Raw genomic sequence first — 22,807 nt, forward strand, 5'->3', positions numbered from 1 at the left:
AAAATTTAGCCTTGCTAAATGAAATTTATATGAGGGTTTTCTTTTATATACTACAAGTTATGGGGGTTTGAGATATAGATAGTTTGAGTCTGAATAATGAGCAGCTGGGCTGAGCAGGATTCTGCCTTGATGCTGATAAACTTCCTTGGATCTTCTTGTTTGAAAAGGAGAAACTAGTTTTCTATTTTTGATGAGAATTTAATGGCCAAAATCTAGCTTGAGATAACACTTGTTAATTTTTCTACTGTATATGAGATTAATGTATTTGAAAATTTTTTCCTCCAGCTAATTATCAGCTCTAGTGCTTCGTTCTGGTCCAGGTCCTTATTTGATGTTCTTATCTAGGATAGCCAGCCATCACATTTACACAATCTTCTTGTCTTTATGGGCAGTGGACATTTCTCAGAATGGCAACAGTAGTTGTGAGGGTTTTGTCTTTGTATTTTCCCAAGTGCACATTCAGAAATGGGCAGCCCCTTCACAGTTGTTTTATTCCCTCTGAGGCTTGCAGCAGGTGGTGAAGTGGTAGTAAATGCTAAATGATGTGGAAATGCAAACACCTTTGCCAGAGACCGAGCCTTCTTCTTGAAGAGAGCTTCTTTGGAGCTTGTGTGGTCCTTAAAGTATGTTTTTCCAGAGCGGTCTTTCTTAAGAGAGCAGTCTTTTTTGGGGGATGGGTAGGCATTCTGTGTTTAGTCTGAGACGAATGTTTCTAATGGCCTTGCATTGGTACCTTGCTCCTGGTTAGTACTCACTCAGTGTTGAGTGAGTTTGAGAACTTGACAGTTGGTGAGAATTAGGAATGCTGTTGAATCAGAAAAAGCTGTGGGGAGGAAAGCATTCTGGATAATCCAGATCAGTGGTTTTTGAAACTTTATATTAGAATCACTTGGATAACTTACACCTTTGTCCCAGCCCAAACCCACACATTCAGATGTTTCACTACTTTCCTGGTGATCCTAATGTACACCCAGAGTTGAGAACTGCTGCTCTAAATGGAATATCTGAGACTTTCTTAGCCATTTTGGCCACTGTAATAGTCTGTTTAGAATTATTGTAATGAAATACCTAAGCTAATTTTATAAAGAAAGGGAGTTTAATTAGCTGTTTTGGAAGATGGAAGATGAGACGGTAGAGTGCATGGAGGAAAAAGGATCACATCTCAAAATATTAAGACAGAGAGCTCTAGATGAGGTTAGCTTGCTCTTCTTGTAACAACTCTTGTGCGGCTACCAAGGGGTCCTATAGGAACTTCCTTAATTCCTTCCAAAGGCAGCACCCTGAGTGTTTTAAGGACCTAACACTGGACTTCACTGCTTATACTTTCATTCTGCCTCCCAATACTGGCATCCTGGGGACCACACTCCCAACACATGAACCATGGGGGACGAATTACTTCTGAATTGTACCATATACCTCAGGAGATAAAATGCATAGTGTAAGGAAATGGTGAATGAATTACATTAGTTTATTGAAATCAAGGTGATATATTCTTTGTCGCGAGCCGGATTGCCTTGGGCAACTCGGTCTGCGACTACAGGGGCCTGAACTGGCGACATGTGAGCAAAGAGGCACACACTTGATACACAAGGAGTTTACTTTAGTTCCTCATCTCCGGATCTCTACCCCGCTCTCCTCGCCCGGAAGGGGTGGCAACATATATACCATAATGCAACCAATCAGCATACACAGAACAGATTATTACCTTATAAGGATACATCAAACACCCATGGGAACATATATACAGGAAAACTAAACCTAATACAAAATGGCTTCATAGGCTATATCATAAAATGGCGGAGGGGCGGATCTATGGTTCTCCACATTCTTCACTGTGGATCTTTTTACCTCCTTCCCTTTTAAATGTAGTATGTCTTAGGACATAGATTAAGTTGGTTATCAAGATGACTTTAGGGCTCTAAGTCAAACAAAAAGATCTCAAAGACATCCCCTAGATAATTTCTCTGTGTGCTCTTTGGTATTTTTGTCCTGCTTTCTGCAACACTAATTGACAGCTGAACTTCAGTCATCTGGAGCAAATGCTAATTGCTTCCTAATGAGTTGGTTGTGTACTGCAGTAGACCTTGATTTGGGGGAAAGAAAATGATAGGGAAAATAACTTGGGTTCCACTTGATATTGTCACAGCATTGAGCTGTATAGTAAGGTTTCCATGCTCAAGGAATTTCTTTGGGGGGAGGTATCTTCTTTGGGTTGGAAATTTATTTTTATGTATTTCTTTTTCCTTTTCTTTCTCTCCTCCTTCTCTCCGTCTCTCTCCCTCTCCTCTTCTCTTTCCCCTTCCTCTCTTCTTCCCTCCTTTCCTTCTTGGCATTTTAAAAATAAGAAGGGGAAAAAACCCTTAACAAATCAAGTAAGATTTGAGTTTAGCCTGGGTGACTTAGTGAGATAGGGGGACCTTGTCTAAAATAAAAAATAGGCTGGATGCAGTAGTGCATGCCTGTATTTGCAGTATTCTGGATGTTGAGGAATAAGATTAAGAAAAAGAAACAAAAAATCTCACAAAGTGAAAAAAAATTAGATAATTATTATTTGACCATAATTTATACCATGCTTGTTTTGGGGAACTAACTGCTTGTTGGGGTAGAAATTTAATGAGCTGTTTTAGTTTTTGAAGAATGAACATGACCCAGATGCATATGAAATTGGGCTTGCAATTTCAGAGCCTTTTCAATCTGTCTGTGGAACTGAGGCTATAAATCTCAGTCCTTGAGGAAAAGTCCATGAGGAATCATGATGATGTCTACCACATGTGTGATAATTTAACTCCTCCAACTCCGTAATGTGTTGAACAAATCAGCCCGCATGACTTTGCATCTTTTCCTTTAGGATGAAGACCCTGAAACCAGTTGGATTCTTCTTAATGAAGATGACTTGGTTATCCTTTTATCACAGTTTCCATTTCATGAACTTTTTCAGCATCTTCTTGGGTTTAAAGCAAAAGGTAGACCAGTTTCTTTTGTAATAAATAAAATGTAGTAATGGCAGGCTCCATACAGGAAGCATCCAGTCTTACTTGTGTAGGCTTCTGATTTAGGTTTTCCTATTCCTGTGTGTTGTAGATTTCCTTTCTTTTGTACTTATAATTTCACACTTAATGCTTAACTGTGAGAAGGATGACTAGTTTGCATGTTGCCCAGATTAAATACCTTATTTTTTATATTTACTTTGTTTCGAGTAGTGGGATTTTAAATTTGTTTCCATCTTGGCTTTGTTTTTCATTAAAGTACTTAACATCTGTATCTTTCACTGTTTTTTCATAATAATTATACTTTTTGCTTTTTATCTAATTAACTTCTAGGTGATTATTTGCCCGAAACAACAAGACCTCAAGAGATGATGAAAATTTTTGCCTTTGCCAATTCATTAGTGGAACTTTTGGCTGTGGGATTAGAAACCTTTAACAGAGCACGCTACAGGCAGTTTGTGAAGCGCATTGGTTATCTGATCAGGTGATAGTGTTGTGGGTGCCTTCTTCTCTGCTTTCACCTTGGTTAGTCATAGATATTGTGTAATTGGGATGACAGGCATTTTATACCTAGGTCTTCTTTTCCCTAAATTAATTTTTTCCCTTTCATGTACCAGATAGAATTTTGTGGATGCTTCCATTCAAAATATTTAGTTAATTATCTCATCCTCAACAAATTTGCTAGGCAGTTGTTCTTGGAGTTAAGATCCTCAGAGCTGCAGCTGAATTGAAGTCTGAGCTGGAGAGAAGGGTCAATGCAAACGCTTCTTTTGCTTCTTTTGTGTCCTTTAAGTCTTGTCTGCCTCCTAGCTTTTACCTTGGTACTGAAACTTAGATATTGAAAATTGGTCATGGCTCTTTTGTATCTTTATTTTTTTGTTGTTGTTTTCTCTCTTATTCTTATTCTAATTTGTAGTAGGTAACATTTTAGGAATTGCAAAATCTTAATCAGTGGCCACTATATTTGAACTGGGAAAGCATTACTATATAGTATTTGACTGAAAAGTGGTTTATAGTTTATTATTATAATTATATATATATATATTATTTTGAGAATATATTTTTGAATTAATTTTGTATCATCCTTACCCTTTTTGTCAACAATAAAGGATCATTATAGCATATACATAGTCTATTTTTTTCCCAACCTCTTCCAGAAAAAAACAGATTCATAAAACTACAAAACTTTCCTTCCCTTTTGTTTCCAGAAAAATTGTTTTTTATTCATTTATTATAGGTATGTGTCAGTTTTATGAGGCCAGGTAAAGGATATTTTTATTTTAGGTATGTGTCAGATTTGTGAGGCCAGAATGCCTTCACAGGCTGGGTGTCACTTGCAGAAATCTCACATGCCTTTGGAAGAGGGTGAGGAAAATGAGATTGTGGAAGGAGGGGTGGCTGGTGACCTGGAGATTAATTTTTTTTTTTTTTTTTGATACTGGGGATCGAACTTGGGACTGCACTTGTGAGGCAGGTGGCGGTGCCACTGAGCTAAATCTCCAGCCCTGGAGATTAATTTCTTAAAAGCTAAAAGTCTCTTTATCAGAAGCCCATTCAATTATTCATCTTCTGATTGTGTTTGATAAATAAGGCCACATAAAATTTGTTTTTTAGACCACATATATGATGTATGATTGCATGCTTACTAGAACTGTGCTTTGTCATTTTATTTTTTGAGTAAAAGAAAGACATTATTGTCTTAAGATCAATATTCAGGACACCCTTATCTGTTCTCAGCATTACTGCAGGACTCCATTCGTATCTGACTTTGGCCTTACCATACCTCCCATTAGTGGATCCCACATTGAAGTAGACAGAAAAGTCATCTGGAGGCTCTCTAAAATACACAGTTCTAAGCCCCACCTGATTTTGTAGGTCACCACTGGGGCTTATTATTATGTAAATACTTACATGTTTGAATATTATGTGTATGATCATTCTTTCTTTGTTTTTGTTTTCCTTGTATTCATCACAGGTTCCTCTCGTACTTTTCAGTTGCAGAACATATTTCCATATTTCCCCTTTAGTGAGTGAGACCTCTCTTACTCCCAGCTATCTTGCTTAGCCCAACATATTCCTTCATCTTCAGACATACTTTGTTTCTCTTTCCTGCTTTGCTTCTCTCAATATCACTTGGCAGCTATGTGACAGACTATGTATTTTGTTGTCTCTTCGCTTTTCAATAAATGCAAGCTTCAGGAAGGAGGTTTTTTTCTTTTTCCATAATATATTACCTTTGAGACCTGGAAAATAGTAGGTGCTCAATAAATATGCATTTAAATGCATTAACCCTAAAAAGGTGATGTAAAGGTGCTGGTACTAATGAGTGAATGGAAAGCTGAATTGTCTTTCCTCGTGTTCAGGATGACCCTTGGCTATGTGAGTGACCACTGGGCACAGTTTGTGAGCCACAATGAAGGCATGGGAGCGGCCCTGCAGCCCTATTCCATGGAGAAGCTACAAGTTGAATTTGATGAGCTGTTTTTGAGAGCTGTCCTATATGTGCTGAAAGCCAAAAGGTAAGACATATCATGATAACTGGTGAGACTTCTTGGCTAGTGAAAGATCAGAGAGAAAGTCATTCACTAAAGAGGGTTTCTATAGTAATGTCTTAGTATATTTCATCTGTTTCTTATTTTGGGCAAATTCTTGGGCCTTAGTTTCCCTATCTGTAGTGTGGTCTTTGTGGGCTGAAATAATGTTTCAGGCTTCTGACTGTCTTAAAATAACTCAAGCCTGATATCTCAATTTTTCCACCCCTGAACTGAGGGCAGCCATAAGTAAGCAGGGGAAAACAAGAATGAATTTCATTGCACAGTGAATTTCCATGCTTACTCTGAGACACAGTAGATACTTAATACAGTACCTGGTATACATGATTGGCTTACTGTTGTGGTTTAAAATACAGAAAACGTTACACGGTTCTTGGTCTTATCTTGACTCTGTAAATGTTGTCTTGTGAGTATTCTGTTTGGGCTGCTTCTTTCAGCCCAGGATATACTTCAGGCATAGGCAAGGGGCATAGCTGTGTATCCTCATTGCCTTTTCTGAGCTTCTGGCCAAGTGTAGCAGGAGATTCTGCCAAAGGATAGTGCTCTTTCTTCTCTAGGAGATGCAGGCTGGCCTCTGTCCTCTCCCAGTCTGGTCATGACCTACTAGCCCTCCCCTACTTTTGTCTTCTCCTGAGCTAGTCATTTCTACTCTTCCTTCTGTACTCTTTCTTGACTCAGTCACCAGTTCATTGGATGTAGCAAGTTTGAATCTAGTCTGCCATTTACATTTACCCTGGGCAAATCCTATAATATTTTTGGTCTTACTTTATTTATTTTATAAAATAGACACAATTTGATACTACTGTTCTATTGACCTCATGGATATGTTACAAGAATACATTGCATTGACACGTAGAAATACTTTTTAAACCAGGAAGGACCTTTCACATGTAAATGGTTTTTCTTAATATGGTTTCAAATAAAGAATAGACTTAGAGAAAACTTTTAGACACACAGAAGGAATGAATTTAATGTCAGTAGAACTTGGACATAGAAATCTGTCTTTAGATTACTCTTGCTACTTGTGTATCATAAATTTGGTGGTCTCCTCGGGTGCACCAGACATGGTCTGCTGCCCTTCCCATTGGTGCCTGTGTTGTGAGGGAGGAGCCTTCCATCTACCTGGCATTTGTTCTTGTGCTTGATTAACTGAGTGGAAAAAGCTTTTACCCAAGCTATTTAGATTTTATAAAGGGAGCTGTGATTTCATAACATTATTTATACAATCACGAAGATAATTGTCTTAAATTTTTAAATGTTGAGAGCTATTGTACTTAAATATGATTTATTTTAGGAAATATATTACATGAGAATCAGATAATTTGAAGCCATGAAATCTAAATGCATTTGGCAGTCTGATGGAGACTTATGACAGTGATCCTCTTCCCTTAAAACCAAACCAAACCAAAAGACAAACAACAGAAACCTAAGTCACATTTATTATATATCTGCCATACAGTCTGAACTATACCATTTTGTGACCTTACTCTCTTGGCCTCTACAATATCCCTTTATTATATTGGGATCTGTTTTATTACAGCATCAAATCCCATGTGAAGTGTTAGGATGGTTAACTCATAAAACAGAAATCTTAGAACAGTTTCTTCCCCTCTTGCTCAGGAGTCTAGATGTTCCTTCTCTAGGTCACTGTGGGCTTAGGCCACTGTAGTGGGCCTAGATTCATAGAGGAAGAGTAGACAATTATTATTCATTTATTTTTTATTTCTCTGTCCTTTTTTTTTGGGAAAAGATCTTGCTGTCTAGTTCACGCTGGTCTTGAAGTCACGGGGATCCTCCTGCCTTGGCATCCCGAGTGCTGGGATGATAGGCATGTGCCCAGCCTATTTTTTTCTTAATAAAATTGTTTCCTTTGTAATTTGTCAGTTTCTAGCTGTGCTCAAAATATCTCAAAGTTTTGAACATCTTCCTATTTGTTTTAAAGATTTCTTTAAAAGTGAAAATATTCACACAGTGTTTTAATAAACATCTGTTAAGTGTTGGTTGTTTTTGAGTTACTGCTTTAGGTAGCACATAATTAAAATACAGGCCCCTTGTGCTTGTTTCAGCAGCACAAATACTAAAATACAAGTCCTTGGTTATAAACTGGTTAAAATAAAAATGAACAGGACTTTCTGCTTTCAAATTGTTGTAGGCTAGTCTGTGTTTGTAAATTATAGTACTGAGGATATTTTCTCACAGTGTGGTTTAAGACTGAAATCTTAAGACAGACCTGGTGGCACATGCCTGTTATTCCAGCTTCTCAGGAGACGAAGCAGGAAGATCACAAGTTGGGCCAGCCTGGGCAACTTAGTGAGATCTTATCTCAAAATAAAGTTTTAAAATAGCTGAGGATATAGCTTAGTGCTAGAGCAGTTGCCTAGCCTGCACGAAGCCCGGGATTCAGTCCTGAGTTCAGAAAAGAAAGAAGAGGAATAGACTCATAGGAGTCTGAGTCACCAAGGATGAATGTAACAGATGCAAACTCTTGGGTCCCGATTGTGACCTACAAAGTTAGGATCTGTAGGCGGGGCTTGGGAATCTGTATTTTACAGTCTCCAGGTGATTTTTCTGGCCACTGCAATGTAAGAACAACTAGTGAAAGGTATGGTAATGCCAAAATCAGGTATGAATGGAGTTCTGCAATAGTGCCGAAGTGTAGTTCAGATGAAGGTGTCCTGAATGGAAGGATATTGCCTGAGGTATAGTGGATTGTCACAAAAGACTTGGGCTGGAAATATGAGGCCAAGCTATTATAACGTGGAGACTTTGAATATGGCACCAAGATGTTTGAACTTCATTCAATGATCAGGGAGGAGCCACTGGACAGTTTTGATTTTTCCCGTACCCACTGCTCATGTCTTTGTGTACACATAAAAATGCATACAGCTTAACACTCACCCCATCTGGATAGCTCAAATTTTAAAAGAATCTTTGGTTCAAAACCATCTGTCCCTTTTCTATTCTGTGTCTTAATAGCCTCATGTATAAATTGGAAATAATACCAATAACTATTGGTATTATTTAGGATGGGATGAGTTGATATTATATGCAAATTGAATATCTCTAATCTGAAAAAGTCCAAAATCTGAAACATTTTAGTGCTGACATGTTAAAGGTGGAAAAATTCTACACTTGATATCTTGTGCTAGGTTGAAGTCAAAACAGATGTACCAAAAATATTGTGTAAAATTACCTGCAAGGCTATGTGATAAGGTATATATGAAGCAAATGAATTTGGGTTTAGATTTGGGTCCCATGAGTGATATCTCATTATATATGCAGATCTGCCCCCCCCCCGACATTCAAAATCTGAAACACTTCTGGTCCCAAGCATTTTGGAATTTTGGATAAGGAATATTTAACGTTTTGTGTGTTTGTGCGTGGGGTATGTGTGTGTGTGTATTTCATTTATATGTGACATGGCAATCAGAACAGTACCTGGCATAGACTGAATGCTTCATGAGTATTTGGCATTATAATTATCCATTGTTGAGGTGCTTATGACCAATCATGTTAGAAAAGTTGTGGCACTGTGCTTTAAAAAGTTTTATCTGTGAGAGCTAAAGGTTTGTTTCTACTTTCTTAGTATGGTGAAACTAATTAATATTCAGAATTCTGCTTTTTTAAATCACACAGACTTGGCATTTGGCTTTTTATGTCTGAAATGCCCTTTGGGACGCTGTCTGCACAGATGCTCTGGAAGCTGTTCTACCTCATGCACCAGGTGGAGCATGGGAACCTGCAGCAGCTTGGCTCCGCCCCCCAGCCTGCCGAGTGCAAGAGGCAGCTTCAAGGTACAGCTTCTCCAGAGCAGGTGGCTCTAGTTTTCCCTGCCTTTGTGCGTGTCTTCATGGCTTTATTCCTTTTATTTTTAGAGGAACTAAGAGAGTGTTTTACTCTGCTGATTTTGAAATTTGAGGATCTACTTCACTGTTTGAATTTATTAGGTAGAAGCTGGCATATATGAAATCTAAATTGAATAAACACAGTAATGAACTTCCTGACCTAGGAATCACTTTTTTATGTATGAAATTATTCTAGTTGGATTAACAAGTATGTATTGATTGTCTGGAAATTTGTTCAAGTTTTGTGCCCAGTTGTTCCACTATCTTTTTTTGCTGTTTTTAAGAATATGTTATATTTCTTAGAAAGTAGATAAGGAGGTAGGTAAATTTACTTTAAAATAATTAATTTTGTTGAAAACCTGATAAAGTTCTAATCTCATGGCAACATGATTAATTTTTTTGCTTTTGTTTCAATGTTGAAAAAAAATCAGACTATTTACTTGTACATATACTATAATGATTTTAAACAATTATCTTGTATATTTAAAAAATTTGGTAGAGCCTAGCCAGGGCTTTCACAGTGATCTATATCCCCAGCCTTTTTATTTATTTTTATCAATTTTTCATTTTTTTATTTGAGTCACACCAAGTTGCCCAGCCTGGGTTTGAACTTGAGATTTTCTTGCCTCAGCCTCTCCTAGAATGCTGAAATTATAAAAGGCATGTGCCACTGTCCCTGTCTTTAACAAGATTTTTCAAACATACCAAAAATGAATTCTATTCTCCAAAATTTCAAACCTGTATATCAGTTAAAATCATAAATTTTTTGAAAATCTTAAAAATTATTGAACTTCTGCTATTTTCAAAGAGGTTTTACAGACTTTCATAGTTTTTTTTATCTCTATTTTTCCTTTTCTAGATTGATGTATTCATTTGTTTCTACCCCTTTCCCCCATCTGTTTTGGTATTATACATGAATCTACTTTTGTTTTTCCTTTTTTTTTTTGGTTTTGGGGATTGAACTCAGGACCTTGTGCTTGCCAGGCAGGTGGCAGCACCACTGAGCTAAATCCCTGACCCTTTTTCTCCATTTTTGTACAGAGGTAGCGCTGAACTCCTTCATGTTGTTCTTCTTCATAAAATGCTTCTGTATTGTGCTGGGAGGTTCTTGCATTAGATTGTTCCCATGGTTGGAGTAGGTCTGCCAGTGAACAAGGTGAGAGCATTTCACAGCTTTTGTCTGCTTCATGGCAGCTAATGTGGGGGTGAAACAGTACAACACAGAAAACAGACTTTTCCTTTAGCTGTGTTTGGGATGGTTAGCAGCACCTATGAACACTTACATAGTTCAGTCTTGGTTAGGTCTCTTTATTGAGTACTTAACCATCTGCCAAGCCCCTGTTATGCACTGTGGCACACGTACTATTCAGCAGCTCTGCCCTGTAATTGAAGTGATTCTAGGTCAGGAGGTCCAGCCTGGCCTTATCATAGAGCTTCAGGCCTGTGCTGGAAGCTGTTGCTCTGGATTCTAGGCTCTTACAGCCCTTTTACCTTCTTCAGTCTTATGGCCTTTATCTCCCGCCACACAAGTTACTGTGTCATAGTAGAGAAGTTTCATTTGCCTTATTAAGTTTGAATCATGAGGTTCTTTGCATTTGGTCCTCTTGTTTTAATTTACTATTTAAAAATGTCTTCTTTTGTTTGTGTGTGTGTGTGTGTGTGTGTGTGTGTGTGTGTGTGTGAGTGTGAGAGAGACAGGGTCTCATTAGGTATTCCAGACTGCCCTTGAACTATGTAACCCCAGCTGGCCTTGAATTTGCAGTGATCCTCCTGCTTCAGCTTCCCTAGTGCTGACAGTACAGGCATGTGCCACCATGCCAGCCTTCATTTGTAAAATCTTAAATGTCTTTTTTTGTTTGTTTTTTGGTACCAGGGATCAAACCCAGGTCCTTGTGCTTGCAAGGCAGGCAGCAGAACCACTGAGCTAAATCCCTGGACTTTTAAATGTCTTTTTGAGGGAGGCTTTTTTTTTTTTTTTTTTTTTTTTTTGATACAGGGGATCAAATTTGGGACCTTGCACTTGTGAAGCAGGTGGTGGAACCACTAAGCTAAATCCCTGACCCAAGGGAGGTTTAATTTTTACTGTTTGTAGAAGCCAATGGCTTTTTGTTTTACTTTCCTAACATGTTTTGTATTTAATAAATATTAGAAGTTCATATTCCTTTTAGTCAGTTCTCATTTAGCTGAGGTAATGGAGATGAAGTGATCCTCAAATTATAGTTCCAAAATAACAGATTTTAACTGTTAATTTTAACTAGTAGACTTCTCAACAGTGATTATTAAAAATTGGCCTGATTTAATCTGGCTTCTTTATCTTTTTGGGGTTTTTTTTTTTTGGTACTGGGGATCGAACTTGGGTCCTTGTGTTTATGAGGCAGGTGGCAGAGCCACTGAGCTAAATCCCCCACCCTTGGCTTCTTTTTGTTTCTAGTATGATCAGCATCATGACTACAAGTAAAGTAGAATCAAATAAATTTGATAAATATATAACTGTGCTTATGTTGTTTGTTCTCAAAATAATGTTTGAAAAGCTAATTTGAAAGTTCTCTTTCCCATTTGTTCTTTTTGTAGAATTCTTTAAAATGCAAAGCCTCTCCCTTAAATGTACCTTAAGACATTCTGAATTAGAATGATAATTCCAGTTTCCATTATTTTAAGAATGTTCTGTGTAGTAATTTCCATTATAAATCCAGTTGCAAGAAAGGAAATGAAAATTGGTTTGATAAGTGCCCCATGGAGTTATTTGAAAATACAGGAAATTTGATGAACTATCTTTGATTTCTCAAATGCATAAATGTATGAAAAGAATTGTTGGCTTGTTACCTTACTGTGAAAATTCCATTTGGGAATATATTTCTGAAGTGGGGTTTTTTCTTCTTTCTAAAATTTTCCTTTTGCAATGTCTAGTTTTCTGTTATGTATTACAAAGTTAATACTGCCTCCTAGCGACAAAATATTGTTTTCACAGTGCCTTTTGAAACCAAGACAAAACATTGTGTATGTCAGTATTTCAGACATGGTTGTAACTAATTTTTTGTTTCTTCCCTTCATTTTTAAGCCAGTATCTTTTATTTGGGTTTCTGTACTGAGTCACTTGCTACTTGAGGCAGTTCACTGGAGTGTCTTCATTCCTGCGAATTACTGAAAGACTTCAGGTTGCCTGTGAAGTCAGCAGTGTGAGCTTTGAAGGGATTCACCTGGTGACAGTAGTGATGTTTTGCAGTTAACAAAGCACTTTACCAGTGACATGGCATTTAATTTTCTGGAATGACCTTTTGTGACTGTTGAAGAAACTGAGGTTTGGAGATGTTAAATGTCTCCTCAGAGGCTCCATTATATTTAGAGTTTGTTGTAAGTTCAGGGGCCATATGGTCCAGTTTTCTTCCTGGTATCTTTAAAAGACCTTCTATATCTTTAAATATTTCTAAATATCTTTTCTTTCTGGAATAGTAAAGAAAATATATAAATTTATTCATTCTCCACTTTAATTTTCTTGATATGAACTTGCAGACCCAGAACATTTTGCGAACTTTGAGAAGTATCTTTCTTCCATGAATAGCTCAGAAGAAATTTGCCTTCTGACTACCTTTGCTCAGATGGCTCAGGCCAGAAGAACCAATGTGGATGAAGACTTCATAAAAATTATTGTTCTGGAGATATATGAGGTTAGAAGATGAAGTTTTATAAATTAGTGAAAAAATGATTTCTTTTGTGTTGTCCAGTTGTTGTTTCCTTTGGTATTGCTTTTTAAAAGTATCATATACTGGGTCGGGGATTTAGCTTAGTGGTCCTGCTATCTGCCTTGCAAGCGTAAGGTCCAGAGTTTGATCCCTGGTTCTAAACAAACAAACAAAAACTATGACATACTTAGGTACTGTCTGTCTGTGTCATGGAAGAGGGTAGAAAATCAAAGGAACTCTGTCTTGCTATAGGGAATTTTGGAGCATGAATTACACCGTTCCATTTCCCTCTACTCTTTGTTAACATTGATACATGAGAGTATTCTTTTCCTAGGAAGAGACTGTGGCACAGGTTGGCACTTAGAGTTTTTATATTGTTTCTCTCACTGTCTACTTTCCCCCCCGCAATTTCCATTTCTTTACCCTGCCAGTAACAGAAACTGAACCTACGAACAAGTTTAAATGAGATGGTAGAAAAAATATTTAATTTAGAATTGGAAGGTCTGAGTTTTGGTTTAATTTTGCTATGAACTACCCATCGTATATTAGGAAAGAAATCTTATAGCTGGGCATGGTGGTGTATGCCTGTAATCCCTTTGGGAGGCTGAGACCCAGCCACATTCACCATGGTACTTCTGTCTTGGAGCCAGCCAACCGTGGACTGAAACTGGGAGCTTAAGTAAATCCTCTAAGCTGCAGGTATATATTGCCCAGTGAAGGGAAGGTGACTAAAAATACCCTGTCTTTAAAAAAAACAGAAAGAAAGAAAAGGAAAGAAAACTTAGTACCACATGGACTCCTTCTTCCTCATTTATGAAATGACAGGCTGAGATGAGATCCTTGCATAGTTCATTTTCTACTTTTGAAAGAAGATTCTCCCTGAGTTTATTATCATCCCCCAATATACCAGTTTAAGGATGATAGACTTGGGTGGCCTAAAGATCTTTGCAAGTTGAAGTGCATTGTGTTGATACTTCATAACTGGATGTGAGGTTAAGACCTTGCTGGACCTGGAATTCCAGACTGTCTTCATGGTCTGAAAAATTAGGAAGAGATGAATTTTCACATGTGTTAAATGACATTTTCAAGATCTGTTGAAGCAGTATTTTATACTCTTAAATAGTGTTTCAGGTGTTTTGACCAAGAGTCACGTAAAACTACATTATATATTACAGTCTGGCCCTATGTATGTAATTGAAACAATAAATTTTTCTGTGATGCATTTTTTGCTGGGAGAGGGGGAAGACAATACTGGGGATAAAGCTCATGGTTTCTCATGTGCTAGGCAAGCATTGTAGCAGTGAGCTACATCTCTAACCCTTTTTATTTTGAGACAGGTTCTCATTAAGTTGCCCAGCATAGCCTAAAGCTTGTAATCCTCCTGCCTCAGCTTCCCTAGTAGCTGAGATTACAAACATGCATCACCACCCCTACCCTATGGAGCATTCTTAAGTTTTTCTGTTCTTTTTATTTTCTATTATTTATCTGTTTTGTTTTATTGTATTTTTAAAATGCTGGTCATTGACATGAGTGGATTGTAAACTGTAGCTGAAAAGATGAGTTCAAGAGGAATTAGTTAATGTTGATATTTTAGAAGCTCTAAAATTCAGACTAATTTAGAAGCTCTTGCATTCTTATATTTTTCTATTCTTTTCTCTGTTCTATTTTATTGTATTTTTAAAATGCTGGCCATTGACATGAATTGATTGTAAACTATAGTTGGAAAGGTGTTGTTCAAGAGGAGTTAGTTAACATTGATATTTCAGACTCTCTTGTAGTTAGGGATCTTATTTTGTAGGAGAGATTATTTCTGTGAAATGCATGATGACTTTCATCATTTTAGTGATTTCCTGAAAATAAGAAAAGCTTTAATATCAAAGGGACTTTTTCATTGCTACTGATAAACTTTTATTATTATTTTTTTGTGGTAAGTGTCTTGCTCTTTTGTTCAGGCTGGCTGCAAACTCCTCAAGTGGTCCTCCTTTTCTATTGTTATTGGGGCTACAGGCATATTCCACTGTGGCCAGCTGGGATATTCGTTTTAATCTAGCACTCGATGCCATTTTTATGAATAGTTAGCATTTCCAGCAATCCCTTTATTCCCACCTTCCAGCCTCAGGGCAGACAGTTTGCTGTCTGGAGTTTTGACAGCTTTCTGAACATAGTGTTAACTGAGGCTCAGTGTTAGATTCTTTTTGTTTTGTTTAAAGAAACTATGGAAATGTGTTTTGATTGATAATTGCTATTAAATGTGCTGTCTCTCCTCCCACTCGCCATTTAGGTGTCTTACGTCAGCCTCTCCACCAGAGAGACTTTTTCAAAAGTTGGTCGAGAACTTTTGGGGGCCATCACAGCTGTTCACCCTGAGATCATTTCTTTCCTTTTGGACAGAGTTCAAGAGACCATCGACCAGGTTGGAGTGGTAAGGGCACTGACTGTTTGTTGGTGTTGTCATCATTTTTAATCCTGAAGAATGGAGTGATGGCAAAAATAGAAGATTGTTGGGAATGATGGTGTCATTTAAGGGTGCATTGGGAGGACAGGTTCTGTGCCACGTGCAATGCTAATTTGGGATTAGCTGTTGCTTCTAAACAGCTAGGATTGGCTCTCTCAAATCTCAAGAGTTCCATTTTCCCAATGTCCTCAATAACAGGTCTTTTAGGTGATCATTAATTGGGAATTTTTATTTCATAATTTGTTTGGATTTCATAATTCTTTGGGGGTTCCCCCGTAATACTGGAAATTGAGCTACATCCCCAGCCATTTTATAATTTTTATTTTTAATTTTTTTATGGTACTGGGAATCAAACTTGGGTCCTCACGCTTGCAAGGCAGGTGGTGGCACCACTGAGCTAAATCCTTGGCTTTATTTTTTATTTTGAGACAAGGTCTTGCTAAATTGCCAAGGCAGTGTTCAAATTTGAGATCTTCCTGCCTCAGCCTCACAGAGTACTAGAATTACAGGCATATGCTACCACACCTGGCTTGGCTTTCATAATTTTTATATGTACTTGGAGGAAACAACTGTGACTGAGAAAGAAGGCCCCATTGAAATCAGTCAAATGCAAAATTAAAAGTAGTACATGTCTAAAATAAAAGTATTAGTCGGGTGCAGCGGCATACACTTGTAATCCCAGCACTTGGGAGGCTGAGGCAGTAGGATCACCACAAGTTCAAGGCCAGTCTGGACTACATAGTGAGAGCTTGTCTCAAAAATAAAAAATAAAAAACAACAACAAAAATATTACATGTAAAATATTTAAAAGTAGTAATTTAAGTTGAACATAGATGTAGTTTATTTCTTTTGTTGCACTTCCTTTTGCAACCTTTTTGTAGTTTTTAAAAGCAGCTTTAATGAGATACAATTCATATAACTATAGAGTTCACCTATTTAAAGTGCATTTATTTTAGTATATTTGGTTATGTGCCATCATCACAATTAATTTTAGAGCATTTTCTTTACCTCACAAAGGAATCTCATAAACTTAGCTGTTGTTCCCTGTTCTTCCACCCACCTCACCTCTAAGCAAGTTTACTTTCTATCTCTGCAAATCTGCTTATTCTTAGAAACGTTATATAAATAGTATCATGTGTAGTCTCTTGTGATTGGTTTATTTTACTTAGCATGCTGTCCTTAAGGTTCATCTATTTGTAGATGTGTCAGTTTTCTCCTTTTTAAGCCCAGATATTTTTTCATTGTATTTATGTACCATGTTTTGTTTTTTCATTCTTCTACTTGGTTGCTTTGCCTTTTGCTATTAGCAATAATGTTGATATGAACATGAGTATACAAATTCTTTCAGCCTTGCTTTTTATTTTTTTGATATATATACCCAGAAATATAATAGCTAGATCATATGATAATTCTATTTTTAATTTTGGGGGGAATCATTATCATATTTCTCACAGTGGCAGTACAAAGTACTTTTCTCTTTTAAGAAAAACATTGAGGTAAAAAGCCATTAACATGTAGTTCAGTATAGCAGTTGGCTTTTGAGAGATACTCTCATGGAATGAATTCTGGAGAATTGTGCATTGAATCACATGATTCTTTCAGTTTGACTGAGTTAGTGATGTTTTTCTCCTATTGTCTTTCTGGTTTTAACAACAACTACATACATTTTTAATTTGGCAAAGTACTTCTAATAGGAAGCTATATCCAGGAATAGGCTTAACAATAAATGTAAAAATAGGTACCAAGATTTTATAGAGTACACGTGTAATATACCTGTGCTAGCAATTTTTTTTTTTTTTTTGGTTTTTTGAGACAGGGTCTCACTATGTAGTTGAGACTGACCTGGAACTCACCATGTATCCCAGGCTGGTCTCGAACTTACAGTGATCCTCCTGCCTCAGCCTCCCGAGTGCTGGAATTACAGGCATGCACCACTACATCTGGCTATTATTGTACTACCAATTTTTATGTGTAGTTTTCTTGTGTTTTGTGAAGTTGCTAAGGTTTTTGAAGCCCCCCACCATGTCTTTGACAAAACAATGATGGCTTTGACTTTGGTCTAGCTTGATTTAGACTCTGGCTCCTCAGCCTGGGAATGAGCTGTGGCCAGAGTCCCTGAACTTCTACTGACATACTTGGTGTATGCCTGAAGATAAGCTTCTGTTGGAGAGGCCCGGTATAACATCCTGTGTGGGGATTACTCTTGGTTAGGTAGCTGTTGAGTAGGACCAATCTCCTTGGGAGATCCTAGAAGATAAAACTTAGTGTTGTGTTTGTAAGTTGATGTCATATTTTCCTTTGGCTTACTGTATGATTTTAAAGATTGGTACGCTTCCGAGGAAACCCACACTCTACATTGGTTAGTGAAATTCAAGTATCTTCTACAATCTCAAGTAAAAGTAGTGATTTCTTTGACTTTCAGCGACAGTATTAATATATTTTAAAATACATAAATTCTATTTTTTTGAAAAAATTCTCATTAGAATTCTTAATTAGACTTTCTTTATAATCATTGTGCCTTTCATTTCTTTTTCTTGCTTTATATTTTGGCTAGAACGTTCATTATATTATTGAATAGAAGTAGCTGTAAGGGTGAATGTCCTTGCTTCACTGTCTGTAATAGGAGAAAGAGTTCAGAGTTCATCATTGAGGTTGAGGTTGTAGCTCAGGGGCAGAGCACTTGCCTAGCATGCCCAAGACCTGGGCTCTGTCTTCATCACCACCTGTACAAATAAGTTCACCATTAAGGCTGTTATCTAATTAGGCTTAGGAATTTGTTTCTAGTTTGCCGAGATTATTACTGTTTTTAAAAATTACTATTCTTTTGAGACACTGTTTAGTTCAGGTGGGTCTTGTACTCAATATGTATTCCAGGCTGGCCCTGTGCTCATGGTGTTCCTCCTGTCTTGTCCTCCAAGGTTCTGGTATTACAGGCATGCACCACCACACCTGGTTATTGCTATTTTTTAAAAAAAAATTTTATACTAGTTTTGTTTTATTTTACTTATTCCTTAAGTAGGTAATATGCACACTCAAACTAATTCTAAGAAGCATAAAAGGCTCATCACTCTTCCTGTGCTATTTTTAAATTAATGAGTATTTAAGGACTTTTTTGCATCCATTGAGATGATCTTAGGATTTTTCTCCTTTATTAATGTCATGAACTACATTGGTTGCCTATCAGATTTCAAGTTTTAGTTTTTCAAATATCAAACCATCACTGTTTCATGGAGTAAAAAAAATCACTTGATCATGTGTAATCCTTTTTAGGTATCACTGGGTTCAAATTGATAATAATATTGCTGGGGCCGGGGATTTAGCTCAGTGGTTCTACCGCCAGCCTCACAAGCACAAGGTCCTTAGTTCTATCTCCGGTACCAAAAACAAAACAAAAAAAATTTTTTTTGCATATATTCATGAAGGCAATTAATCTATAATTTTTTCGTTATCATTATTATGTTTTGGGTGTAGAGTTATGTTAGCCTGATATATGAATTGAGAAGCATTCCTTCTGTCTTGAAATAATTTTTGCAAGATTATTCTTAATTCTTTGAATGATAAAATATACCAGTGAAATCTTCTAGAACAGGAGTTTTCTTTGTAAAAAGTCTTGGTAACAGACTGAGTTTTGTTTAACAATTATGGGACCATTCAGATTTTATTTATGACTTAAATAGGAGAGGAGTAGTTCAAATTGAAATGTGCTCTAAGAAACTTGATGAGTTTCTAAGACATAGTATGAACAAAATAATTTTATACATCTAAATCATTTTTTAAGCAATTTTATGTTGAAGTGAAAATATTTGGATATCATATTAAATAAAACAATAAAATTAATTCTACTTGTTTCTTTTGGCTTTTTCCCCCCATTAAGTTTATTGGTACATTATAGGTATACGTTATGATCACATTTGTCATTGGGAATTTGTACCTGTACATGATATATCTTGGTTCTTGTTTTTTCGCCCACCCCCTTCTCTACTTCCCCTTCCCTTTTGGACCTTTTCTTCTTTCTTTTGGCTTTAAAGATGTGGGGCTATTACATCATGGCAGCCCAGGCCTGTAATTCCAGCTACTCAGGATTCTAGCTACTCGAGGCAGGGGGATTTCAAGTTTGAGACTAGCCCAGACAATTTAGTGAAATCTCCTATCTCAAAGAATTTTTTAAAAGGGCTGGGGATGTCCCTCAGTGGTAGAGCACTTGCCTAGCATGCTCTAGTTTCTGGGTTAAATTCTCAGTACTGCAAAATAAAGGGAGGGTGGTTACTAGAAAAATTACTATTTCATATGTGGCAGTATATTTCCATTGAACAGCACTGTTCAAGGCATTATGAAATGAATTGTTCTTCTAATCAGTTTCCCTTAAAGAAAACTTTATTAAATGAACCCAGATTTATTTTATTTTGCACACATAGGTTATTTTTAAAAAATTTGTTGCCATTGATCTTTTGTAAACAGGATTTTTTAAATTTCTTAAATCAGACACAGAAAGCTAACTATCTCTTGGTTGCTCTCATATGAGAAACCCAGTTATAAAGAGTAAAATAGGGCCGGGGATCTAGCTCAGTGGTTCCATTGACTGCCTTGAAAGTACAAGAACCCAAGTTTGATCCCTGGTACCAAAAAAAAAAGTAAAATAAAAGCAGACTTTTTATAGTAGGATGAGGCATTCAAAGAAAGGTTTAGGGGTAGGTAGAGGAGAAAAGGGCTAGAAAATGATTAAGCTATGTTATATATAAGTACCTGTCCAGCAAAATGAATGTAAATTTCATGTATTGCAAACACATACTAACAAAAAAGTAAATTAGGGAGTGTTTCAAATGTATATAAAAATAGAATAGCTGGTTGTGGTGGCTTATGCCTTTAACCCCAGTACTTGGGAGGCTGAGGCAGGAGGATTGCTGTGAGTTCAAGACCAGCCTGGGCTACACAGTGAGTTCCAGAGCAGTCTGAACTACATATTGAGACCCTGTCTCAAAAAAGCAGAATAAAAGAAAGGAAAAAAAAAAAGAATAGTATAATAAACCTTTTTGTACCCATAATCCAGTTTTAAGTCACCCACTCTTGATGGATCTTATTTCATATGTATCCCCATCTACTTCTTATTTTCTGTACCTCTTCATACAGAGTGCTTTGAGCTAAATAGAAATAGCTTTTCAACTGTCATAAAGAAATAAAGTGCTGATTTTGTTTTGAATGAGTGACCTTCCCTCAGCTTTAATAAAATCTGTCTTAATATGTGGTTTAGCTAAACTGAAGCATATCAATTTACATATTTAAAATTATTGATCTTTACAAAGGGTTGCTAAGTGTAGTTTTGTCATAACAGTTTGAATCCATTTCATTTACTTACCCATAATTTTTATTTCATTAGCGTAAAGTACTTCCTCTTAGAAAAAAAGCATTTACAAACAGTTTAAAAATGTATTCTAGGGCTGAGGATTTAGCTCAGTGGTTCTACCACCTGCCTTGCAAGCACAAGGACCCGAGTTCGATCCCTGGTACCAAAAATAAATTGTATTCTAGCAATATGAGATTGTCTCTAAATTCTGGTTTTAATTATTACTGTTTTCTTTTAATAAGGTTTCTTTATACTTGTTTAAAGAGTTGCCTTTGTATCTTTGGCAACCTTCTGCCTCTGAGATAGCTGTGATTTGGGACTGGTTATTGAATCATAACCTGACAACAGTGAAGAATAAACTGGCCTGTGTCATTCTAGAAGGACTGAATTGGGGATTTGCTGAGCAGGTATGTGTTTAAAAAGTTCTGCAGAAACTGGAAATTCTACTTTAAGAAAGCATTTTCTTAAACCTTTTAACATTTCTGAGTATCATTTGCAAGTTCTGAAAATTCTTTTAGCCATGTCTGAGCTTAGGACTTTTTCTTTAATTTTGTTTTGAGGAGTGAACATCTTGTAAATGAAGATGTATTGTTCATGTTGAAAATTCTTCCTTTTATTCTTTGGTCCACTTATGTCTCTTGTTTTTTCTCTGGCTAGTTACTACAGTTCTTCCTAATTGCTCCTCTTGTCCTTGGTTTCTATTCCTCCTGAATTTGTCTTGCATGCCATTGCCAGAGTTGTTTTCTAGAACACTGTATATTAATTATGAGCCTGAATTTGAGCCAGTGTGCCACTGTCTCATCCAACCTCTACTACTTCCTCGTGTGACCAGGAAGGAAGCTCCCCGAGAAAGCTTCCTGAATGCAATGGGCCTCCATTGCTCTTCTGTAAGCATTGACATTAATAGATCCATCTTGTGGGGTTGTTGTAAGCATTTAACAAGTGAGGACATGCAAACATGAAGGACAGTTTTTGGCACACATTAATTACTCAGCATTGTTATTGGTTTATTGTTAAGGGTTGTTATATATCATGTGTCTTCAAAGATGCCATGTCAAGTGATTTTGATTGTTAAAAACTTTCCTACCATTATAGGCCTTATTAGCTCCTTGATGAAAATATTAACATTTTAAAGGGAAAACTGGGGAGAATTCAGCCCCTTACAACTGTCTGCCAGCTTTTATTCTGACCAAGTCATTAAATCCTTGTAGTTGTCTCGTGGAGTTTGCATTAACCTGATGCCTCTGTTCAGAATGAGGCCTGGGAGCTTTGACCCTTACTCCTTGGGGTTGTCCATGGATTCCCCTGGGTCTCCTCTCACCGAAGTCTTCATGGGTGCGAGCTACAGTGGCTCTTCTCCTCCACATCCTCTGACTGCCTTCCCACTCCCAGAGAGCTGCATGAAGACTCCTCTGTGGCAGTCTCCTCACTACTGTTAGAGTTGGAAATGTTATTTTCTGTGCTTAGTGGGTGGATTTTTCAAAAGCTGCAAAGAAAGGCTGGATAAGAAATTCCATAGACAACCTCAGATTCTTGAAGGAGTATCTTACCTGTGTTGTTGAGTGTCTCACTTATTTTCATTGATGATGGAACAGGAAAAGGGAATATAGACTTAATCTATCAAATATCTTTTTGTTTAATTAATAATAAGCACTTTCGTAGTTGGCAATGTCCTTAACTTACAACCCAAAGTCTTTGCAGAATTCTTTCTGGGATGGGAGATTTTATTCAAAGATAGCTGGAGTGGAGGATAACTCATGTTCAGAGCTATTTGATGCTAGGTAATTGCTCTTTAGATTTCATTTTTCCCATTTATATTTTATAACTTCACTGTTAGGGGATATGATTTTTGGAATGTTTAGTTTCTGTATCCAAGACCATCTCTTACTATTCTACCAAATTCTTGGTTCAGAATTATAAAAAACAAAGTACAAACAGCCCGCTGGG

The 22,807-nt window shown here is 36.9% G+C and overlaps 1 protein-coding gene across 2 annotated transcripts in view; it reads left to right on the forward strand.

Moving 5' to 3' along the window:
* Positions 1–22,807, forward strand: part of Epg5 (ectopic P-granules autophagy protein 5 homolog) — a 109,193-nt gene that overhangs the window by 26,510 nt on the left and 59,876 nt on the right. For both annotated transcript variants that reach the window (XM_010616582.3, XM_010616581.3), the window contains exons 8-14: positions 2,849–2,963; positions 3,321–3,471; positions 5,351–5,506; positions 9,176–9,333; positions 12,895–13,049; positions 15,346–15,486; positions 21,103–21,267. In XM_010616582.3, the coding sequence (XP_010614884.1) occupies positions 2,849–2,963; positions 3,321–3,471; positions 5,351–5,506; positions 9,176–9,333; positions 12,895–13,049; positions 15,346–15,486; positions 21,103–21,267 (1,041 nt within the window). The remainder of the gene's footprint in view (positions 1–2,848; positions 2,964–3,320; positions 3,472–5,350; positions 5,507–9,175; positions 9,334–12,894; positions 13,050–15,345; positions 15,487–21,102; positions 21,268–22,807) is intronic.

The sequence above is a fragment of the Fukomys damarensis genome, unplaced genomic scaffold (genome assembly GCF_012274545.1).
Source record: "Fukomys damarensis isolate Sample0158 unplaced genomic scaffold, DMR_v1.0_HiC HiC_scaffold_30, whole genome shotgun sequence".
In the NCBI taxonomy this organism is placed as follows: domain Eukaryota; kingdom Metazoa; phylum Chordata; class Mammalia; order Rodentia; family Bathyergidae; genus Fukomys; species Fukomys damarensis.